This window comes from Mustela nigripes, chromosome 3, assembly GCF_022355385.1.
Source record: "Mustela nigripes isolate SB6536 chromosome 3, MUSNIG.SB6536, whole genome shotgun sequence".
Lineage (NCBI taxonomy): Eukaryota > Metazoa > Chordata > Mammalia > Carnivora > Mustelidae > Mustela > Mustela nigripes.
Genome location: NC_081559.1, coordinates 160,126,320 through 160,143,815, shown reverse-complemented (window position 1 = coordinate 160,143,815; position 17,496 = coordinate 160,126,320). Strand labels below are relative to the sequence as shown.

The 17,496-nt window shown below is 35.2% G+C and overlaps 1 protein-coding gene across 3 annotated transcripts in view; it reads right to left on the bottom strand.

Annotated features, from left to right (window-relative positions):
- VPS13B (vacuolar protein sorting 13 homolog B) overlaps positions 1-17,496 on the bottom strand; it is a 756,179-nt gene that overhangs the window by 654,693 nt on the left and 83,990 nt on the right. For all 3 annotated transcript variants that reach the window (XM_059394925.1, XM_059394927.1, XM_059394926.1), the window contains exons 9-12: positions 10,588-10,683; positions 9,994-10,116; positions 9,390-9,527; positions 8,388-8,475 (exon numbers count right to left, since the gene is read on the bottom strand). In XM_059394925.1, the coding sequence (XP_059250908.1) occupies positions 8,388-8,475; positions 9,390-9,527; positions 9,994-10,116; positions 10,588-10,683 (445 nt within the window). The remainder of the gene's footprint in view (positions 1-8,387; positions 8,476-9,389; positions 9,528-9,993; positions 10,117-10,587; positions 10,684-17,496) is intronic.

Genomic DNA, 17,496 nt, shown 5'->3' with positions numbered 1-17,496 from the left:
GAAATTTTGCTGAAAAAAATGTTCACAGGGCACTGTGACAGTTGTATAGTGATCATGGAAGACAACAATGGGTTTTACTGGCTTTAAACTTTTTCCTAGAACAAAATTACTATGACCAACTTTTTCTAGACCAAAATTACTATGACTACATGATACAAACCCCAAATTCTTCAATCCCTTATCTACCCATATACTGAAGTGGAAACCAACGGCTATCTTCTAAAAAAAATACTGGCTCTACCTACAGGTGCTTCTCCTTAACTAATATGTATACTCCATACATTAGAGATTTGTTCTTAATACATAACTCCACATTATAAATGACAACATATGGTGATTTCTAGTTTTTTTTTTTTTTTAGCTTTACTGAGATACAACTGACATAGTAATATTGTGTCACCAGGTACCCCATTCCCCTACCCCCTTCCCCTCCATCAACCCTCAGTTTGTTTCCTATAATTAAGAGTCTCTCATGGTTTGTCTCCCTCTCTGATTTCATCTTGTTTTCCCCTTTATTTCCCTATGATTCCCTGTTTTGTTTTTTAAATTCCACATGAGTGAAATTCTATAATTGTCTTTCTCTGACTTATTTCAGTTAGCACAATACCCTCTAGTTCCATCCATGTCATTGCACATAGCAAGATTTCATATTTTTTGATGGCTGAGTAGTATTCCATTGTATATATATACACATCTTATTGTGGACATCATACTATAAACACTGGGGTTCAGCTGGCCCTTCAGATTACTACTTTGGTATATTTGGGGTAAATCCCTAATAGTGTAACTGTTGTGCCATAGGGTAGCCCTATTTAGAACTTTTTGAGGAGCCTCCATAGTGTTTCCTAGAGTGCCTGTATGCCTACATGCCTACCAATAATATAAGAGGGTTCCACTTCTACACATCCTCACCAACATCTGTTGTTTCTTGCCTTGTTAATTTTGGCCATTCTCACCAGTTTGAGGGGGTATCTCACTGTGGTTTTGATTTGTATTTCCCTGATGCCAAGTGATGTGAAGCATTTTTTCATGTGTTTGTTGGCCATTTGTAGGCCTTCTTTGGAGAAATGCCTGATCACATCTTCTGCCCATTTCCTGACTGGATTTTTTATTCTTTGGGTGTTGAGTTTGAGAAATTCTTTATACATTTTGGATACTAGCCGTTTACCTGGTAAGACATTTGTAAGTATCTTCTCCCATTCTGTAGGTTGTCTTTTGTTTTTTTCTAGTTTCTTTTGCTGTACAATAGCTTTTTATCTTGATCAAGTCCCAATAGTTCATTTTTGCCCTGCTTCCCTTGCCTTTAGAGACATGTCTAGCCAGAAGTTGATGTAGATGAGGTCACAGAGGCTGCTGCCTGTGTTCTCTTCTAGGATTTGATGGATTTTGATCTCACTTTTAGGCCTTTCATCCACTTTGAGTCCATTCTTATATATAGCAAAAGAAAAGTCCAATTTCATTTTTCTGCATGTGGCTGTCCAATTTCCCAACACCATTTGTTAAAGAGAAAGGTCCTTTTTCCATTAGATATTCTTTCCTGCTCTGTCGAAGATGAGTTGACCACTGAGCTGAAGATCCATTTTAGGGTTCTCTATTCTGTTCAATTGATCTATGTGGCTGTTTTTGTGCCAGTAACATAATGTCTTAATGATTCCAACTTTGTAATAGAGCTCATAATAGAGCTCGTAATACAATAGAATTGTAATAGAATTGTGATGCCATCAAGGTTTGGTTTTCTTTTTCAACATTCCTTTGGCTATTCAGGGACTTTTCTGACTCCATACAAATTTTAGTACATTACAGCCCTGTGAAAAAAGTTGACAGAACTTTGATAAGGACTGCATTGAAATATATAGATTGCTCTGGGCAGCAAAGACATTTTAACAATATGTTTTTCCAATCCAGGGGCATGGAACATTTTTCCATTTTTTTGCATCTTCCTCAAATTTCTTTGATGAGTGTTCTTTTAGTTTTCTGAGTACAGATCCTTTGCCTCTTTGGTTAGGTTTATTCCTAAGTATCTCATGGGTTTGGGGATTTGTAATTGTAAATGGAATTGACTCCTTAATTTCTCTTTCTTCTGTCTCATTGTTAGTATATAAAATTGCAGCTGATTTCTATGCATTGATTTTATATCCCGCCACTTCCCTGAATTCCTGTACAAGTTCTAGCATTTTGGGGCAGGAGTTCTTTGGTTTTCCACATAGAATACCATGTCCTCTGTGAACAGTGAGAGTCTGACTTCTCTGCCCACTCAGATGCCTTTTATTTCTTTTTGTTATCTGACTGCTGAAGCTAGGACTTCTAGTACTATGTTTAACAACACTGGTGAGAATGGACATTCCTGTGTGTTCCTGCCCTTAGAGGAAAAACTCTCAGCTTTTCTCCATTGAGAACAAGATTCTCTGTGGGCTTTTGATACATGGCTTTTATGATCCTGGGGTATGTTCCCTCTATACCTACACTGTGAAGAGTTTTAATCAAGAAAGTATGCTGTACTTTGTCAATGCTTTATCTGCACCTATTGAGAGGACCATACTGTTCTTGTCCTTTCTTTTATTAATGTAGTGTATCATGTTGATTGATTTGTGGATGTTGAACCACCCTTGTAGCATGGGAACAAATTCCACTTGGTTGTGGTGAATAACCCTTTTAATGTACTGTTGGATCCTACTGGCTAGTATTTTGGTGAGAATTCTGCATCCTCGTTCATCAGGAATATTGGTCTGTAATTCTTTCTGGTGGAGTCTTTGTCTGGTTTTGGGGATCAAGTAATCCTGGCCTCATAGAGTTTGGAAGTTTTTCTTCTATTTCTATTTTTCGAAAGAAGAACAGGTATTACTTACCTTTTTGGTAGAATTCCCCTGGGAAGCCATCCAGTCCTAGGCTCTTGTTTGTTGTGGAATTTTTGATTTCTGCTTCAATTTCCTTGCAGGTTATGAGTCCATTAATATTTTCTATTTCTTTCCATTTCAGTTTTGATAGTTCATACATCTCTAGGAATGAACCCATTTCTTCCAGACTGCCTAATTTGTTGGAATATGGTTGTTCAAAATATGTTCTTAAATTCTTTGTATTTGTTTGTTATTGGTACTAGTCTCTCCTCTTTCACTCATTATTTTATTTATTTGGGTCCTTTCTCCTTTCTTTTTGATAAGTCTGTCTAGGGGGTTAGCAATCTTATTAATTCCTTCAAGGAAACATCTCCTAATTTCATTGATCTGGTCTGTTCTTTTGGTTTCTATTTCACTGATTTCTGCTCTAATCTTTCTTAATTCTCGTCTCTTGCTGGCTTTAGATTTTATCTGCCATTCTTTCTCCAGCTCCTTTAGGTGTAGGGTTGGGTTTTTTTATTTGAGACCTTTCTTGTTTCTTGAGAAAGGCTTGTATTGCTACATACTTCCCTCTTAGGACCACCTTTGTTGCATTCCAAAGGTTCAGAGCAGTTTTGTTTTCATTTTCATTTGTTCCATGAATTTTTTTAATTCTTCCTTAATTTCCTGGTTGACCCATTTATTCTTTAGTAGGATGTTCTTTCACCTCCATGTATCTGAGTTATTTCCAAATGTCCTCTTGTCATTGAGTTCAAGTTTCAAGCACTGTGGTCTGAAAATATGCAGAGGATGATCTTTTGGTACCAGCTGAGACCTGATCTGTGACCCAAGATGTGATCTATTCTGGAGATCTTTTGGTACCAATTGAGACCTGATCTGTGACCCAGGATATGGTCTATTTTGGAAAATGTTCCATGTGCACTTGAGAAGAATGTGTATTCTGTTGCTTTAGGTTGAAATGTCCTGAACTTATCTGTGAATCCATCTGCTCCAGTGTGTCATTCAAAGCCCTTGTTTCCTTTTTGATCTTCTGCTTAGATGATCTGTAGATTGCAGTGAGGAGGGTGTTAAAGTCCTTTACTATTATTATATTATTATCAATGTGTTTCTTTAATTTTGTTATTGGTTTATGTCATTGGCTGCTCTCATGTTAAGGACATAAATGTTTACAATTCTTAGATCTTGTTGGATAGACCCTTTAATTATGATACAGTGTCCCTCATCTTTTATGTCTTTTGTTCAAAATCTAATTTGTCTGATATAAGGATTGCCATCCCAGCTTTATTTTGATGTCCATTAGCATGATAAATGGTTTTCCACACCCTCACTTTCAATCTGGAGGTGACTTTGGGTCTAAAATGAGTCTTTTGAAGATAGCGTATGATGGGCCTTGTTTTTTTATCCAATCCGACACCCTGTGTCTTTTGATTGCAGCATTTAGTACATTCACATTCAGAGCAACTACTGATAGGAAGTTAGTTCAACTGTATTACCTATAAAGTCACTGTTTTTGTATATTGTCTCTGTTCCTTTCTGGTCTATGTTACTTTTGGGCTATCTGATCACTTAAAGGATCCCCTTTAATATTTCCTTCAGGGTTGGTTTAGTTATCATAAATTATTTTAGTTTGTTTGTCCTGGAAGCTTTTTATCTCTCCTTCAATTTTGATGACATCCTCGCTGGATAAAGTGTTCTTGGCTGCATATTTTTCTCATTTAGCATCCTGAATATATCATATCAGTCCTTTCTGGCCTGCCAAGTCTCTGAGGATAGGTCTGCTGCCATTCTAATGTTTCTACCCTTGTAGGTTACGGACTTCTTGTCCCAAGCTGCTTTCAGGATTTTGTCTCTGAGATCTGCAAGTTTCACTATTATATATTGAGGTGTTGTTCTATTTTTATTAATTTTGAGGAGGGTTCTCTGTGCCTCCTGGATTTGAGTGCCTGTTTCCTTCCCCCAGTTAGGGAGTTCTCCACTATAATTTGCTCTAATATACCTTCTACCCTGCTCTCTCTTTCCTCATCTTCTGGATCCCAATTACTCTACTGTTTCACTTTCTGGTATCACTTGTCTCTTGAATTCTCCCTTCATGATCCAGTAGTTGTTTCTTTCTCTTTCTTCAACTTTTTTTTTTTTTAAGATTTTATACATTTAATTGTCAGAGAGAACAATAGAGCACACAAGTAGGGTAAGCAGCAAGCAGAGGGAGAAGCAGGATCCATGCTGAGCAAGGACCCTGATAGAGAACTTGATCCAAGAACCCTGGGATTATGACCTGGGCTGAAGGTAGATGTTTAACTGACTGAGCCAACCAGGTGTTTCTCTCAGCTTCTTCATTCTCCATCACTTAGTCTTCTATATCACTAATTCTCTCTTCTGCCTCAGAATTGGAGTTCAAGCCTCCAATTTTTACTGCATCTCATTAAGAGCCTTTCTGATGTCAACTTGATTAGATTTTATTTCTTTATTTCTACCAAAAGGGATTCTCTAGTGTCTTCTATGCTTTTTTCAAGCCCAGCTAGTTATCTTTATCATTGTTATTCTGAACTCTAGTTCCAACATCTTGCTTATATCTATACTGATTAGGTCCCTGGTAGTCAGTGCTCCCTCTTGTCCTCTTTTGGGAGGTGGTTTTTCCATCTTGTCATTCTTGCAGAAAGTATTTGCTTTTCTATTTGTAGAGGTGCAGCTATTCTTTTCTTAGATCTCCAATTATGTTTGCAGGGGTTCAGAATGATTTCAAAGCTATCTAAGCTGAACTCCTAGGACCAGACAAAACTACAGTCTCCTACTCCTCCATCACCTTGGACTCCTGGACTCCTCAGCTTGGTAATTTCTAATTCTTAAGCCACTTTATTTATTCAAACAGAAATAGGCAAGTAAGGCTTCCCAGCACTTAATACCTTTAGAATCTATGAAGGCCCATTTAAACACAAAAGTTCTGTATCCACACTTTTTTAAAGAATTTATTTATTTATTTGAGACACAGAGAGAGCATAAGCAGGGAGGAAAATCAGAAGGAGAGGGAGCAACAGACTCCCTGCTGAGCAGGGAGCCTGATGCAGGGCTCGATCCCAGGACCCTGAGATCATGACCTAACCCAAAGGCAGATGCTTAACCAACTGAGCCACCTAGGTGCCCCTGTGTCCACACTTGCTAATAACTTTTTTAAAAGTTGTTTTTCGGGTGCCTGGGTGGCTCAGTGGGTTAAGCCTCGGCCTTTGGCTCAGGTCATGATCTCAGGGTCCTGGGATCGAGTCCCGTATCGGGCTCTCTGCTCAGCAGGGAGCCTGCTTCCTCCTCTCTCTCTCTCTCTCTGCCTGCCTCTCTGCCTACTTGTGATCTGTCAAATAAATAAATAAATAAATATCTTTTAAAAAAAAATAAATAAATAAAAGTTGTTTTTCAAAATTACTTTTCTATAATTTCAAACAAAGGATTGCAGTTTAATCTTTAGTCTCAGGACCACAGACAAAAAATAATTTAAATTTATTACACACAGGTATTTCCATTATAATTCTGTTATTCCATATATAAACATATAGAGATTTCCAATTTGTATGTTATACTCTAATAGTTGTTGGAAAAAAAGTTAAGGGCTAAAATATTTGTAACACTGTATCCTATTCTTGGAAATGAAAAATATGAAAAATTTAAAAGTTAACCAATTACCAGTTTCTCACACTGAACATACATAAGCAAATATAAACTATGCTTCTCTCTTTTAGAAAGTGTAGTAGCAACATATGCACATAATAAATTTTTAGTGCTTTTTTCCTTCCCCTGAAGGACAACTACTTGATATTCCACCTCCTCACAAGATCTGGAATCCATAACACATGCAGAAGACTTCACACTGAACCAGAAGAAACCTACCATCCTGTATTTGGTAACTACGACACTATAACAATTTGTGAAGTTCTTAGTTGCCCTTTCCTATATATAATTGGTTACTGAATATCTCTACCTCAATGTCCATAGGTACCTCCAAACACATCTTTTCCTCCAAAAATCCTACTTGTATCTATCTTCCTTAGTGGTTATCACTATCCTCCAAGTAACTCAAGACCAAAATATGGTACACAATTTAAACATTATTTTTAAATAAAGCAATGCAAAGTCAGTGAGTGAGTGTTTGATGCACAGAATTAAACTAATCTGAAAGCATGGGGAGACAGACGCCAGTAAAAAGCTATTAAAATGTAGAGAGAACAACAGATCAGAAGAGAGTAGTAACAGTGGAGTTTATGAGAAGTCACTGACCATCTATAGATGAAATGTGACAAAAATGTGTTGATGGACCAGAAGCTAGGAGAGAAGTGTGTCACAATGATTCCTAGGCTTCTAGCTTGAGCAACCAGAATACAGAAGAACAATTTTCCAAGACAAGAATATTGAAACTAAGGGAAAAGCAGAAGGCAGTGGGCAGTCATAAGGATTTTAATATTTCTATTTGAACACATTCAGTTTTGAAATATCTGTGAGATACATAAAGAAGTAAAAATACCATATATGTAATGGATATTTAATTCTAAATGAAGGAAATCTGGACTAAAATTATAAATATGTGCATCAACAACATATTAAAGGTACCAAATCAATGGAAAAGAATGAGAGAACCTCAGCAAAGAGTTTAGGGAAAGAAGTAAACCCAAGGTTTGATCAATGAGATACCAACATTTAGAAATCTATTACAAAAGGAGGAAACAGAAAGTTACTGCTCTTTCCTTCTGTTTTCATCTAACAAAACAATGATTTCTCATGATCAACTCCTTTGTGAAGTCTTTAACCCAATCCATAAAAGTAGTCACTTTCTGACCTAGACCTCTCTTAACTCTCCACTTTAATTATTGTTCTTAATGTGCTATATTATAATCATTTACTTAAGTGTATAAACACTACCTATTATTCTCCTAAAAAATGCTTTGGTCTTCTTAGCATTCACTATATCAAACTCATCATCTAACACATAAAAATCATTAATATATGAAAACAAAAAAGGATAAACCTATTTTCATAAGGTTCCAATATGAAAAAAGATGAGAAGAAGCACAACAGAGAATACTGATGAACATGTAAAGAATCAATAAAATTTTTAAAAACATATGATTGCTTATAAAACATATAAGACAATATTCATAATCTTCAAAAGAATTTATTTCCACTATTCTGCTTGAAACAACAGTTTTTTAAATAAAAAGATCTACATAAACTTTGAAATGTATTTAATACAGAAAAGGAAATGTTTATGCTTTTTGACAACTTAATGAAACATGAAATCCGATGTATCAAAATTTTAATATTTGGCACACAACAGAACTAAATCTGGTTGGTTATATAAAATGTCTTCTCAATCAACTACACAAAGAAAGGACTAAGAATCTAAGTGTCTAAGAAAATTATAACATGCTATTATAATTACACCATTCTCCAAAGTAACAGAAGGTAAAGCTGATGTAACAGATTACAGCTCGTCGAGGACCAACTGAGCCTGAACAGTCTTTTGTTTCTGTTGTTCAAGGAAAAGCAAACATAAAGGAAAGAAACTAGTACCTTTGCCACTGATGTTCTCCATTGTATACAGGTAATCCATGTAAAAAGCCCCAAACCTTTGCATTCCAGCTATCTCAGTGTATATCTCCTGCGGGCACAAAGGAAAACAAACAGAACACACATTGTATCAAAGAGACTGAGTTTAAAACCTGATAAGTCAAGAATCAAACATATATCTTTATATAGAACTCAAATATCAACTCAAAGGATTACCAAAATAAAAGAACAGATGCTATCCAAAGAATTCATTTCTAAGAAAGTTAATGTTAACTCTACTAAAGACAACACAAGAAAGCATCCATAATTCTACTAGACATTTTGACCACTTTATCAGTAATGTCTGGTTAATGAATACCTATAATGGAATAGGATAGTACAACCATGACCATCACAAAACTGTCTAATACTCTCTAATACATTTAAACCTTACATATTCCAGTATGCTTATATGAAACTCAAATACTAAAGATATACCTAAAATATTTAAAATATATGGAAATATGCAAATTAAAATTAAATTCTTTACAAAAGTAAATGTAGTAAAAAGCATTAAAATATGTATTATTTATCTTTTATACTAATCTTCAGGTAACCTTTTCTGAATTTCTAAATTTAGTCCCTAAAAGTACATTAATTTTACATGTAAAATTCAAATAACAGTAAGACACATACATAATAAAATGTGAAATTCATCTCTTCCCATTAATGCCAAATCCCAAAGTAACTGCAATTAAAAGATCATTCTACAAGTTTCCCCCATGACTATTTTGACAGTTGGGAACAGATAAACAAACTGACTACACAGTATCCAGAAGTAGAGAGCTCTGTGTACAAATCAAACTTCTCTAGATGTAGAAGCAGGACAAAAATATTCTAAATGCTTCAATAAACAACTAGCATTCAAATGTGTTATTTGAGAAGAAAAATAGCAATTACAAGTATTCACACAAAATGTCCACCTAAACACAGCCTAGAAATTGGCTCAAATATATATTCTCTGACCTTATGATGAGCTGCATCCAAGATAAATTCAGCACGAGTACCATTATTTTCTGGGCTTCGGTAATCAAACAATGAATTTGTAAGATATGTCAACCCTTTCATACTCAAATTTTCACCACAAATAAAGAAACAGGCTTCCTGAAAATAAATGCAAAATTTTTGAACAGGAGGAAAAATCATTTAACTGTTAAAGAAAATAAAACCTTGGTTTTATAAAACCCATTCAGTAGTCAATAGAAATCACTACAACTTTAAATCCTGTAAAAAGCCAAGGAATGCTGTCTCCATTTTCACTGCCTATCTTGGCAAAGAACATTTTAACAAACTAAAAAGGAACTCCAAGCAGCTGCCATAAACAAGAAAGAAGAAACATTTATGAATTGGAAAGTATTTGGAACTACTGTCCAGGTGTTAAGTGCTACCAACTTTCTGAATTCCCCTGAGCTCTGTAATTTCTTACAGGGGAAAACAGTAAAGTTCCTCTCTTAAGCCAAAGATATATGCAGTCTAACAGATTTTTTGGTATGGTTAAACACTTCAATAAGCACTTCATTATCCTTGTATTCTATCCAAAAAAGGGGGAAAGGGGGTGAATTTGACTTACAGTTTCACTTCTATTCATATTCTCTTCAAAATCTTTAACACCCATAATTCCTTTAAGGCACAAGGCTCTGCAACCTACAAAACCAATCTGGCAATCAAAGAAAGGCTCTCCCATCATAAGGGCCTGTAAGAGGGAAAGAAACATTAGAACTTAAGAATGTGAATTTCATAAAAATGTTACAGGCTCAAAAAAGTTATAGGTTTTCCTTGTAGAATTACTGAATTAGTAGAAACTTCTTTAGGATTATAGACATTCCAAATTTATTCTCCTCAGATCATTAACTCTACTAAATTAAGAAACATCTTACTTATCTCTGTACCCTCAATGACTGGAACCTTATGAACATTAATCCACACATACATATGAGCTCACACAAGTTAAATGTAAAAATGAAAGAATTCATGTTGCATGTTATAGTAGAATCTGTTAAAGTAATAATTATTTCAACCCAATACTACTGATGCCTAAAATAGAAAAAAAATGTGAATATATTTTAAAACACACAACTATGATAAAAGCCTGCATTTATTAAATATTAACATAAGGACCATTCAAAAAAGTTTTAAATATATATGTTCAATATTGAAAGATTACCTCAACTGTAGTTCCTTCTTGTTCCCAACACAATACTTCTCTGGATTTTACTTTCTGAGGGCTATAATAACTACTCTCAGCTTGCATTTCAGTGAGCTAAAAAAAAATAAAGGAATATTAAATAAGTGAAATTAGTATTAGATAGCAATAAACTGTCATTACTGTGATGAATTGATGGAAACAGGGCCAATTTTAAGATTCAGGAAATTTAATTATTAAGCAGGAAAACAGGTGCAACAAAAACAGCTGTAACAGATTATCCATGGTATAAAGGTTGAATATTCTAGTATAAGTTCAAATAGAGAATTTAAATACCATCATATTTTTATTTAACATCTTTATATCACATCAATATTGCTTAAAAAGGTAAAAGCTATGTAGCTATAACAGTCTCATATATTCATATATTCTGCCAAAACTCATATAGTCCTGCCAAAAATTTACATATGTTTTAACCTCTATTCATTTTATATACCATACAAATTCAACCAGTTAGTTCAATCATTTCCAAAATTTCTCCCAAAGTTTTCATCAGAAAGAAAACTAAAACAAAACAAAACAAAACACAACACAACACCCATGAATAAATTTAACAAAACTTCATCTAGCTCTATGAGGGAAGTAGGTTCATGGTTTTTACTCTCAAAGTATGTGTCTCACTGTGAAGTGTGTAAACCTGGCGATTCACAGACCTGTACCCCTGGGGATAAAAATACATTTTATATTTATTAAAAAAATTTTAAAAATAGGTGGAAAAAAAAAGTATGTGTCTCAGACTCATTTGATCATGCAAATACTTAATGAGTGAGAGCTACATAACAAGTACTAATCTAGATACTGCAAAAACAACAACCACAACAACACCCCTTGCACTCCTCAAGCTTACAACACATTACTTGTATGTATCTAGATAAAATTAGATAAATTATTTTTTAAGACATACTTTTCTAGATGCAATGTGGTATCCTGATTTGGATCATATTAGGGAAAACAACATTATGAAATTCAGTTAAAATCTGGAATTTAACAAAAATGCACCGGTGTTGGCTTCCTAGTTTTGATACATGTACTATGATAGTATAAGATGTTAACAACGGAGAAACTGAGGAAGGAATCTATGTGAACTCTCTATACGTTGCAAGTTTTCTGTAAACCTAAAACTGATCCAAAGTATTTATTTTTTCAAAGGTATTCTGCCCATGTTTACTAATGAGACCCTTCCTTACTCTTGTGAAATGGATATATTATTCAAACATTAAGGCAAAGTAAAAAATCACATTAAAAAAAGAAACAGTATTTAACTTAAGTCAAATAGAACTTATTAAACCAGAAAGTTTTCATTTTAAGCATGATAACTTATTTATGCTTAAAATCAACTAATTATTTTTATTTTTTGTAACAAAAAGTTTATATACAAGCCCTTATTTTTTAGATGCTTCTTGAACTGGTATACACAATGTTGTTATTTTAAAATACAATTCTATAAAATGCTAAAGTAAAATTCAGTATTTTAAACTTGATCACCCTTCAGCTGTCTACAATTATTGTACAGAAAAAGCAATTAATTGATTAAAAGGACTCAAACATTACAAGAACAATCTTCAACATGATTTTTTAAATACTACATTTAATTTGGCATGATTTTTGTTGGATTGATATCAACTGTTCAGAATGCTAATGTTAGAAACATGACCTTATTTTCTGACCAAAATATGAACCACAAATTAATTCCATACATTCTTTGAATCCAAGCTGAACAATGAATTCTAATGTTTTCCTCCTAAATCTCAACATATTTCACTTAGACAAACTTTAGAAACATAAATGTTCTAAATTTTTAAAAGATGTATTAACTAATGACAAGTACTGCTCTAAAAGTCTATAAAAGTTTTATGTGTAAATACAAACTATTCTGAATCAGTTTAATACAATTCTCATCAATGAGCAGATATATACCAGAATAATTTCAAACTGAACAAAAATATGCAAAAATCACCAGAAAAGACAGAACTTTACTAACAATCCTAAAATTCCCTCACAAAATTAGATTAAAAATAACTTCTTTTGGGTCAACTAAAACTGGCAATATACCATATGATTTAACTCTTATGTGGAATCTACAAAACAAATGAAAAAAAACAACAAAAAAGAATCATCATACCAATAAATACAGACAACAAACTGATGGTTGTAAGAGGGGAAGAGTGTAGAGTGACAGGCAAAATGGATGAATAAGTAAAGGATATACTGGCTTCCATTATGGAATGAACAAGTCGTGGGAATATAAAAGGCACAGACAGCATAGGGAATATAGTCAATGACATTATAATAGTGTTGTATGGTGTCAGACGGTAACTACACTTGTGGTTAGCATACCATAAGGTATAGAAATATTGAATCACTATGTTGTACAGCTGAAACTAATGTAACATTGTATATCAACTACACTCAAAAAAAAATTACACCAAGAAAACTTGTAAGTAAAATTTAAGTTCTCAACAAAATGTTAATTCACACTGCTGTTACTAAGATGTTTCTATCTTTTAGAACTGAAATTTGAATATACTCCTAATTAATGCAATTAAAATCATTATGGCCAAAAACATCTATTAAATGCAGAGATAATATCATGAAAAAAAATTTGTTAACACATTTAAGAAATAAAATTAACAATACATGTAATATTAGTTGGCAATGGTTGGCTATGTGTGTGTGTGTGTGTGTGTGTGTGTTTTTAAACATTTTTTTTTAAAACATTTGAGAGAGAGGACGGAGTCAAGATGGCGGAGAAGTAGTGGGCTGAGACTACTTCAGGTAGTAGGAGATCAACTAGATAGCTTATCTAAGGATTGCAAACATCCACAAATCCAACGGGAGAGCGAAGAGAAGAACAGCAATTCTATAAATAGAAAATCAACCACTTTCTGAAAGGTAGGACTGGTAGAGAAGTGAATCCAAACTGACGGGAAGATAGACCGCAGGGTGTAGGGCCGGCTCCCGGCAAGCAATGGAGCAACGGAGCACAAATCAGGACTTTTAAAAGGCTGTTCCACTGAGGGACATCGCTCCAGAGGCTAAACTGGGGTGAAGCCCTCGTGGGGTCAGCCTGGCCTCAGGTCCCGCAGGGTCACAGAAAGATCGGGGGTGTCTGAGTGTCACAAAGCTTGCAGGTATTGGAACGGGGAAGCCGGCTACAGAGACAGAGCCAAGGAGTGAGCTCTCAGCTCGGGGTTACCTTGAACCGGTTGCAGGCTCAGTGAGTTCAGAGCGCGGCCGGAGGCCAGGGAGACAGGAGTAATTGGGTGCTATTCTCTGAGGGCGTACTGAGGAGTGGGGCCCCGAGTTCTCAGGTCCTCTGGGCAGAGACCGGGAAGCCACATTTTCAATCCCGTTCTCCAGAACTCTATAGAAAGCGCTCAGGGGACAAAAGCTCTGGAAAGCAAATCGGAGCGGATTACTCAGCCCAGCCACTGGTAAGGGCGGTGCAATTCCACGTGGGGCAAAGACACTTAAGAATCACTACAACAGGCCCCTCCCCCTGATGATCAACAGGAAATCCAGCCAGGACCAAGTTCATCTACCAAGGAGTGCGGTTTCAATACCAAGGAGAGCAGCGAAATTCCTGAGGAGGAGAAAGCAAAGCACGGAACTCATGGCTTTCTCCCCATGATTCTTTGTCTTGCAGTGAATTTTTTCTTTTTTTCTTTTTCAATTTTTTCAATTTTCTTTTTCAATTCTTTTTTCTTCTGCTGCTAAATTTTTTTTAACTTTTACCCTTTTCTTTTTTAACGTCTTTTAACTAGTTTATCTAATATATATATTTTTTTCTTTTTTATATTTTTTTCTTTATTCATTTTCTTTTTTTAATTGTTTCTTTTTTTTCTTTCTGAACCTCTTTTTATCCCCTTTTTCCCCCGCACAATTTAGGATCCCTTCTGATTTGGTAAAAGCGTATTTTCCTGGGGTCTTTGCCACCTTTTTAGTATTTTACTTGCTCCTTCATATACTCTTATCTGGACAACATGACAAAACGGAAAAATTCACCACAAAAAAAAAAAAAGAACAAGAGGCAGTACCAAAGGCTAGGGACCTAATCAAGACAGACATTGGAAATATGTCAGATCTAGAGTTCAGAATGACGATTCTCAAGGTTCTAGACGGGCTGGAAAAAGGCATGGAAAATATTAGAGAAACCCTCTCGGGAGATATAAAAGCCCTTTCTGGAGAAATAAAAGAACTAAAATCTAACCAAGTTAAAATCAAAAAAGCTATTAATGATGTGCAATCAAAAATGGAGGCTTTCACTGCTAGGATAAATGAGGCAAAAGAAAGAATTAGTGATATAGAACACCATATGACAGAGAATAAAGAAGCTGAGCAAAAGAGGGACAAACACCTACTGACAAAAGAGGGACAAACACCTACTTATCTCTCGAGAGAATTCGAGAGATAAGTGACACCGTAAGACGAAACAACATTAGAATAATTGGGATTCCAGAAGAAGAAGAAAGAGGGGAGCAGAAGGTATATTGGAGAGAATTATTGGAGAGAATTTCCGTTTTGTGGCAAAAGGAACAAGCATCAAAATCCAGGAGGTACAGAGAAGCCCCCTCAAAATCAACAAGAATAGGTCCACCCCCCGTCATTTAATAGTAAAATTTGCAAGGCTTTCTGACAAAGAGAAAATCCTGAAAGCAGCCCAGGAAAAGAAGTCTGTAACATACAATACTAAAAATATTAGATTGGCAGCAGACTTATCCATAGAGACCTGGCAGGCCAGAAAGAACTGGTATGATATATTCAGAGCACTAAACGAGAAAAACATGCAGCCAAGAATACTATAACAAGCTAGGCTGTCACTGAAAATAGAAGGAGAGATAAAAAGCTTCCAGGACAAACAAAAAATTGAAAAATTTGCAAACACCAAACCAGCTCTACAGGAAATATTGAAAGGGGTCCTCTAAGCAGAGAGAGAGCCTAAAAGTAGTAGATCAGAAAGGAAAAGAGACAATATAAAGTAACAGTCACCTTACAGGCAATACAATGGCACTAAATTCATATCTCTCAATAGTTACCCTGAAGGTTAAAGGGCTAAATGCCTCAATCAAAAGATATAGGGTATCAGAATGGATAAAAAAATAAAACCCATCTTATATTGCCTACAAGAAACTCATTTTAGACCCGAAGACATCTCCAGATTTAAAGTGAGGGGGTAGAAAACAATTTACCAAGCTAATGGACATCAGAAGAAAGCAGGAGTGGCAATCCTTATATCAGATCAATTAGATTTTAAGCCAAAGACTATAATAAAAGATGAGGAAGGACATTATATCATACTCAAAGGATCTGTCCAACAAGAATATCTAACAATTTTAAATATCTATGCCCCCAACGTGGGAGCAGCCAACTAATAAACCAATTAATAAAAAAATCAAAGAAACACATCAACAATAATACAATAATAGTAGGGGACTTTAAAACTCCCCACACTGAAGTGGACAGATCATCCAAGCGAAAGATCAAGAAGGAAATAAAGGCCTTAAATAACAACCTGGACCAGATGGACATCACAGATATATTCAGAACATTTCATCCCAAAGCAACAGAATACACATTCTTCTCTAGTGCACATGGAACATTCTCCAGAATAGATCACATCCTTGGTCCTAAATCAGGTCTCATCTGGTATCAAAAGATTGGGACCATTCCCTGCATACTTTCAGATCACAATGCTCTGAAGCTAGAACTCAATCACAAGAGGAAATTTGAAAAGAACCCAAATACCTGGAGACTAAACAGCATCCTTCTAAAGAATGAAAGGGTCAACCAGGAAATTAAAGAAGAATTGAAAAAAATCATGGAAACAAATGATAATGAAAACACAACGGTTCAAAATCTGTGGGACACAGCAAAGGTAGTCCTGAGAGGAAAATATATAGTGGTACAAGCCGTTCTCAAGAAACAAGAAAGGTCTCAAGTATACAACCTAACCCTACACATAAAGGAGCTGGAGAAAGAACAAGAAAGAAACCCTAAACCCAGCAGGAGAAGAGAAATCATAAACATCAGAGCAGAAATCAATGAAATAGAAACAAAAAAAAAAAAACAACAGAGCAAATCAACAAAACTAGGAGCTAGTTCTTTGAAAGAATTAATATATTGATAAACCACGGGACAGACTTATCCAAAAGAAAAAAGAGAAAGAACCCAAATAAATAAAATCATGAATGAAAGAGGAGAGATCACAACTAATACCAAAGAAATACAGACAATTATAACATACTATGAGCAACTCTACGCCAACAAATTTGACAATCTGGAAGAAATGGATGCATTCCTAGAGACATATAAAACCAGTAAGGAGACTGAAACAGTCATCAAAAATCTCAAAACAAACAAAAGCCGAGGGCCAGATGGCTTCCCACGGAAATTCTACCAAACATTTAAAGAAGAACTAATTCCTATTCTCCTGAAACTGTTCCAAAAAATAAAAATGGAAGGAAAACTTCCAAACTCATTTTATGAGGCCAGCATCACCTTGATCCCAAAACCAGACAAGGATCCCATAAAAAAAGAGAACTACAGACCAATATCCTTGATGAACACAGATGCGAAAATTCTCACCAAAATACTAGCCAATAGGACTCAACAGTACATTTAAAGGATTATTCATCACGACCAAGTGGGATTTATTCCAGGGCTGCAAGGTTGGTTCAACATCTGCAAATCAACCAATGTGATACAACACATTAATAAAAGAAAGAACAAGAACCATATGATGCTCTCAATAGATGCTAAAAAAGCATTTGACAAAGTACAGCATCCCTTCCTGATCAAAACTCTTCAAAGTGTAGGGATAGAGGGCACATACCTCAATATCATCAAAGCCATCTATGAAAAACCCACCAG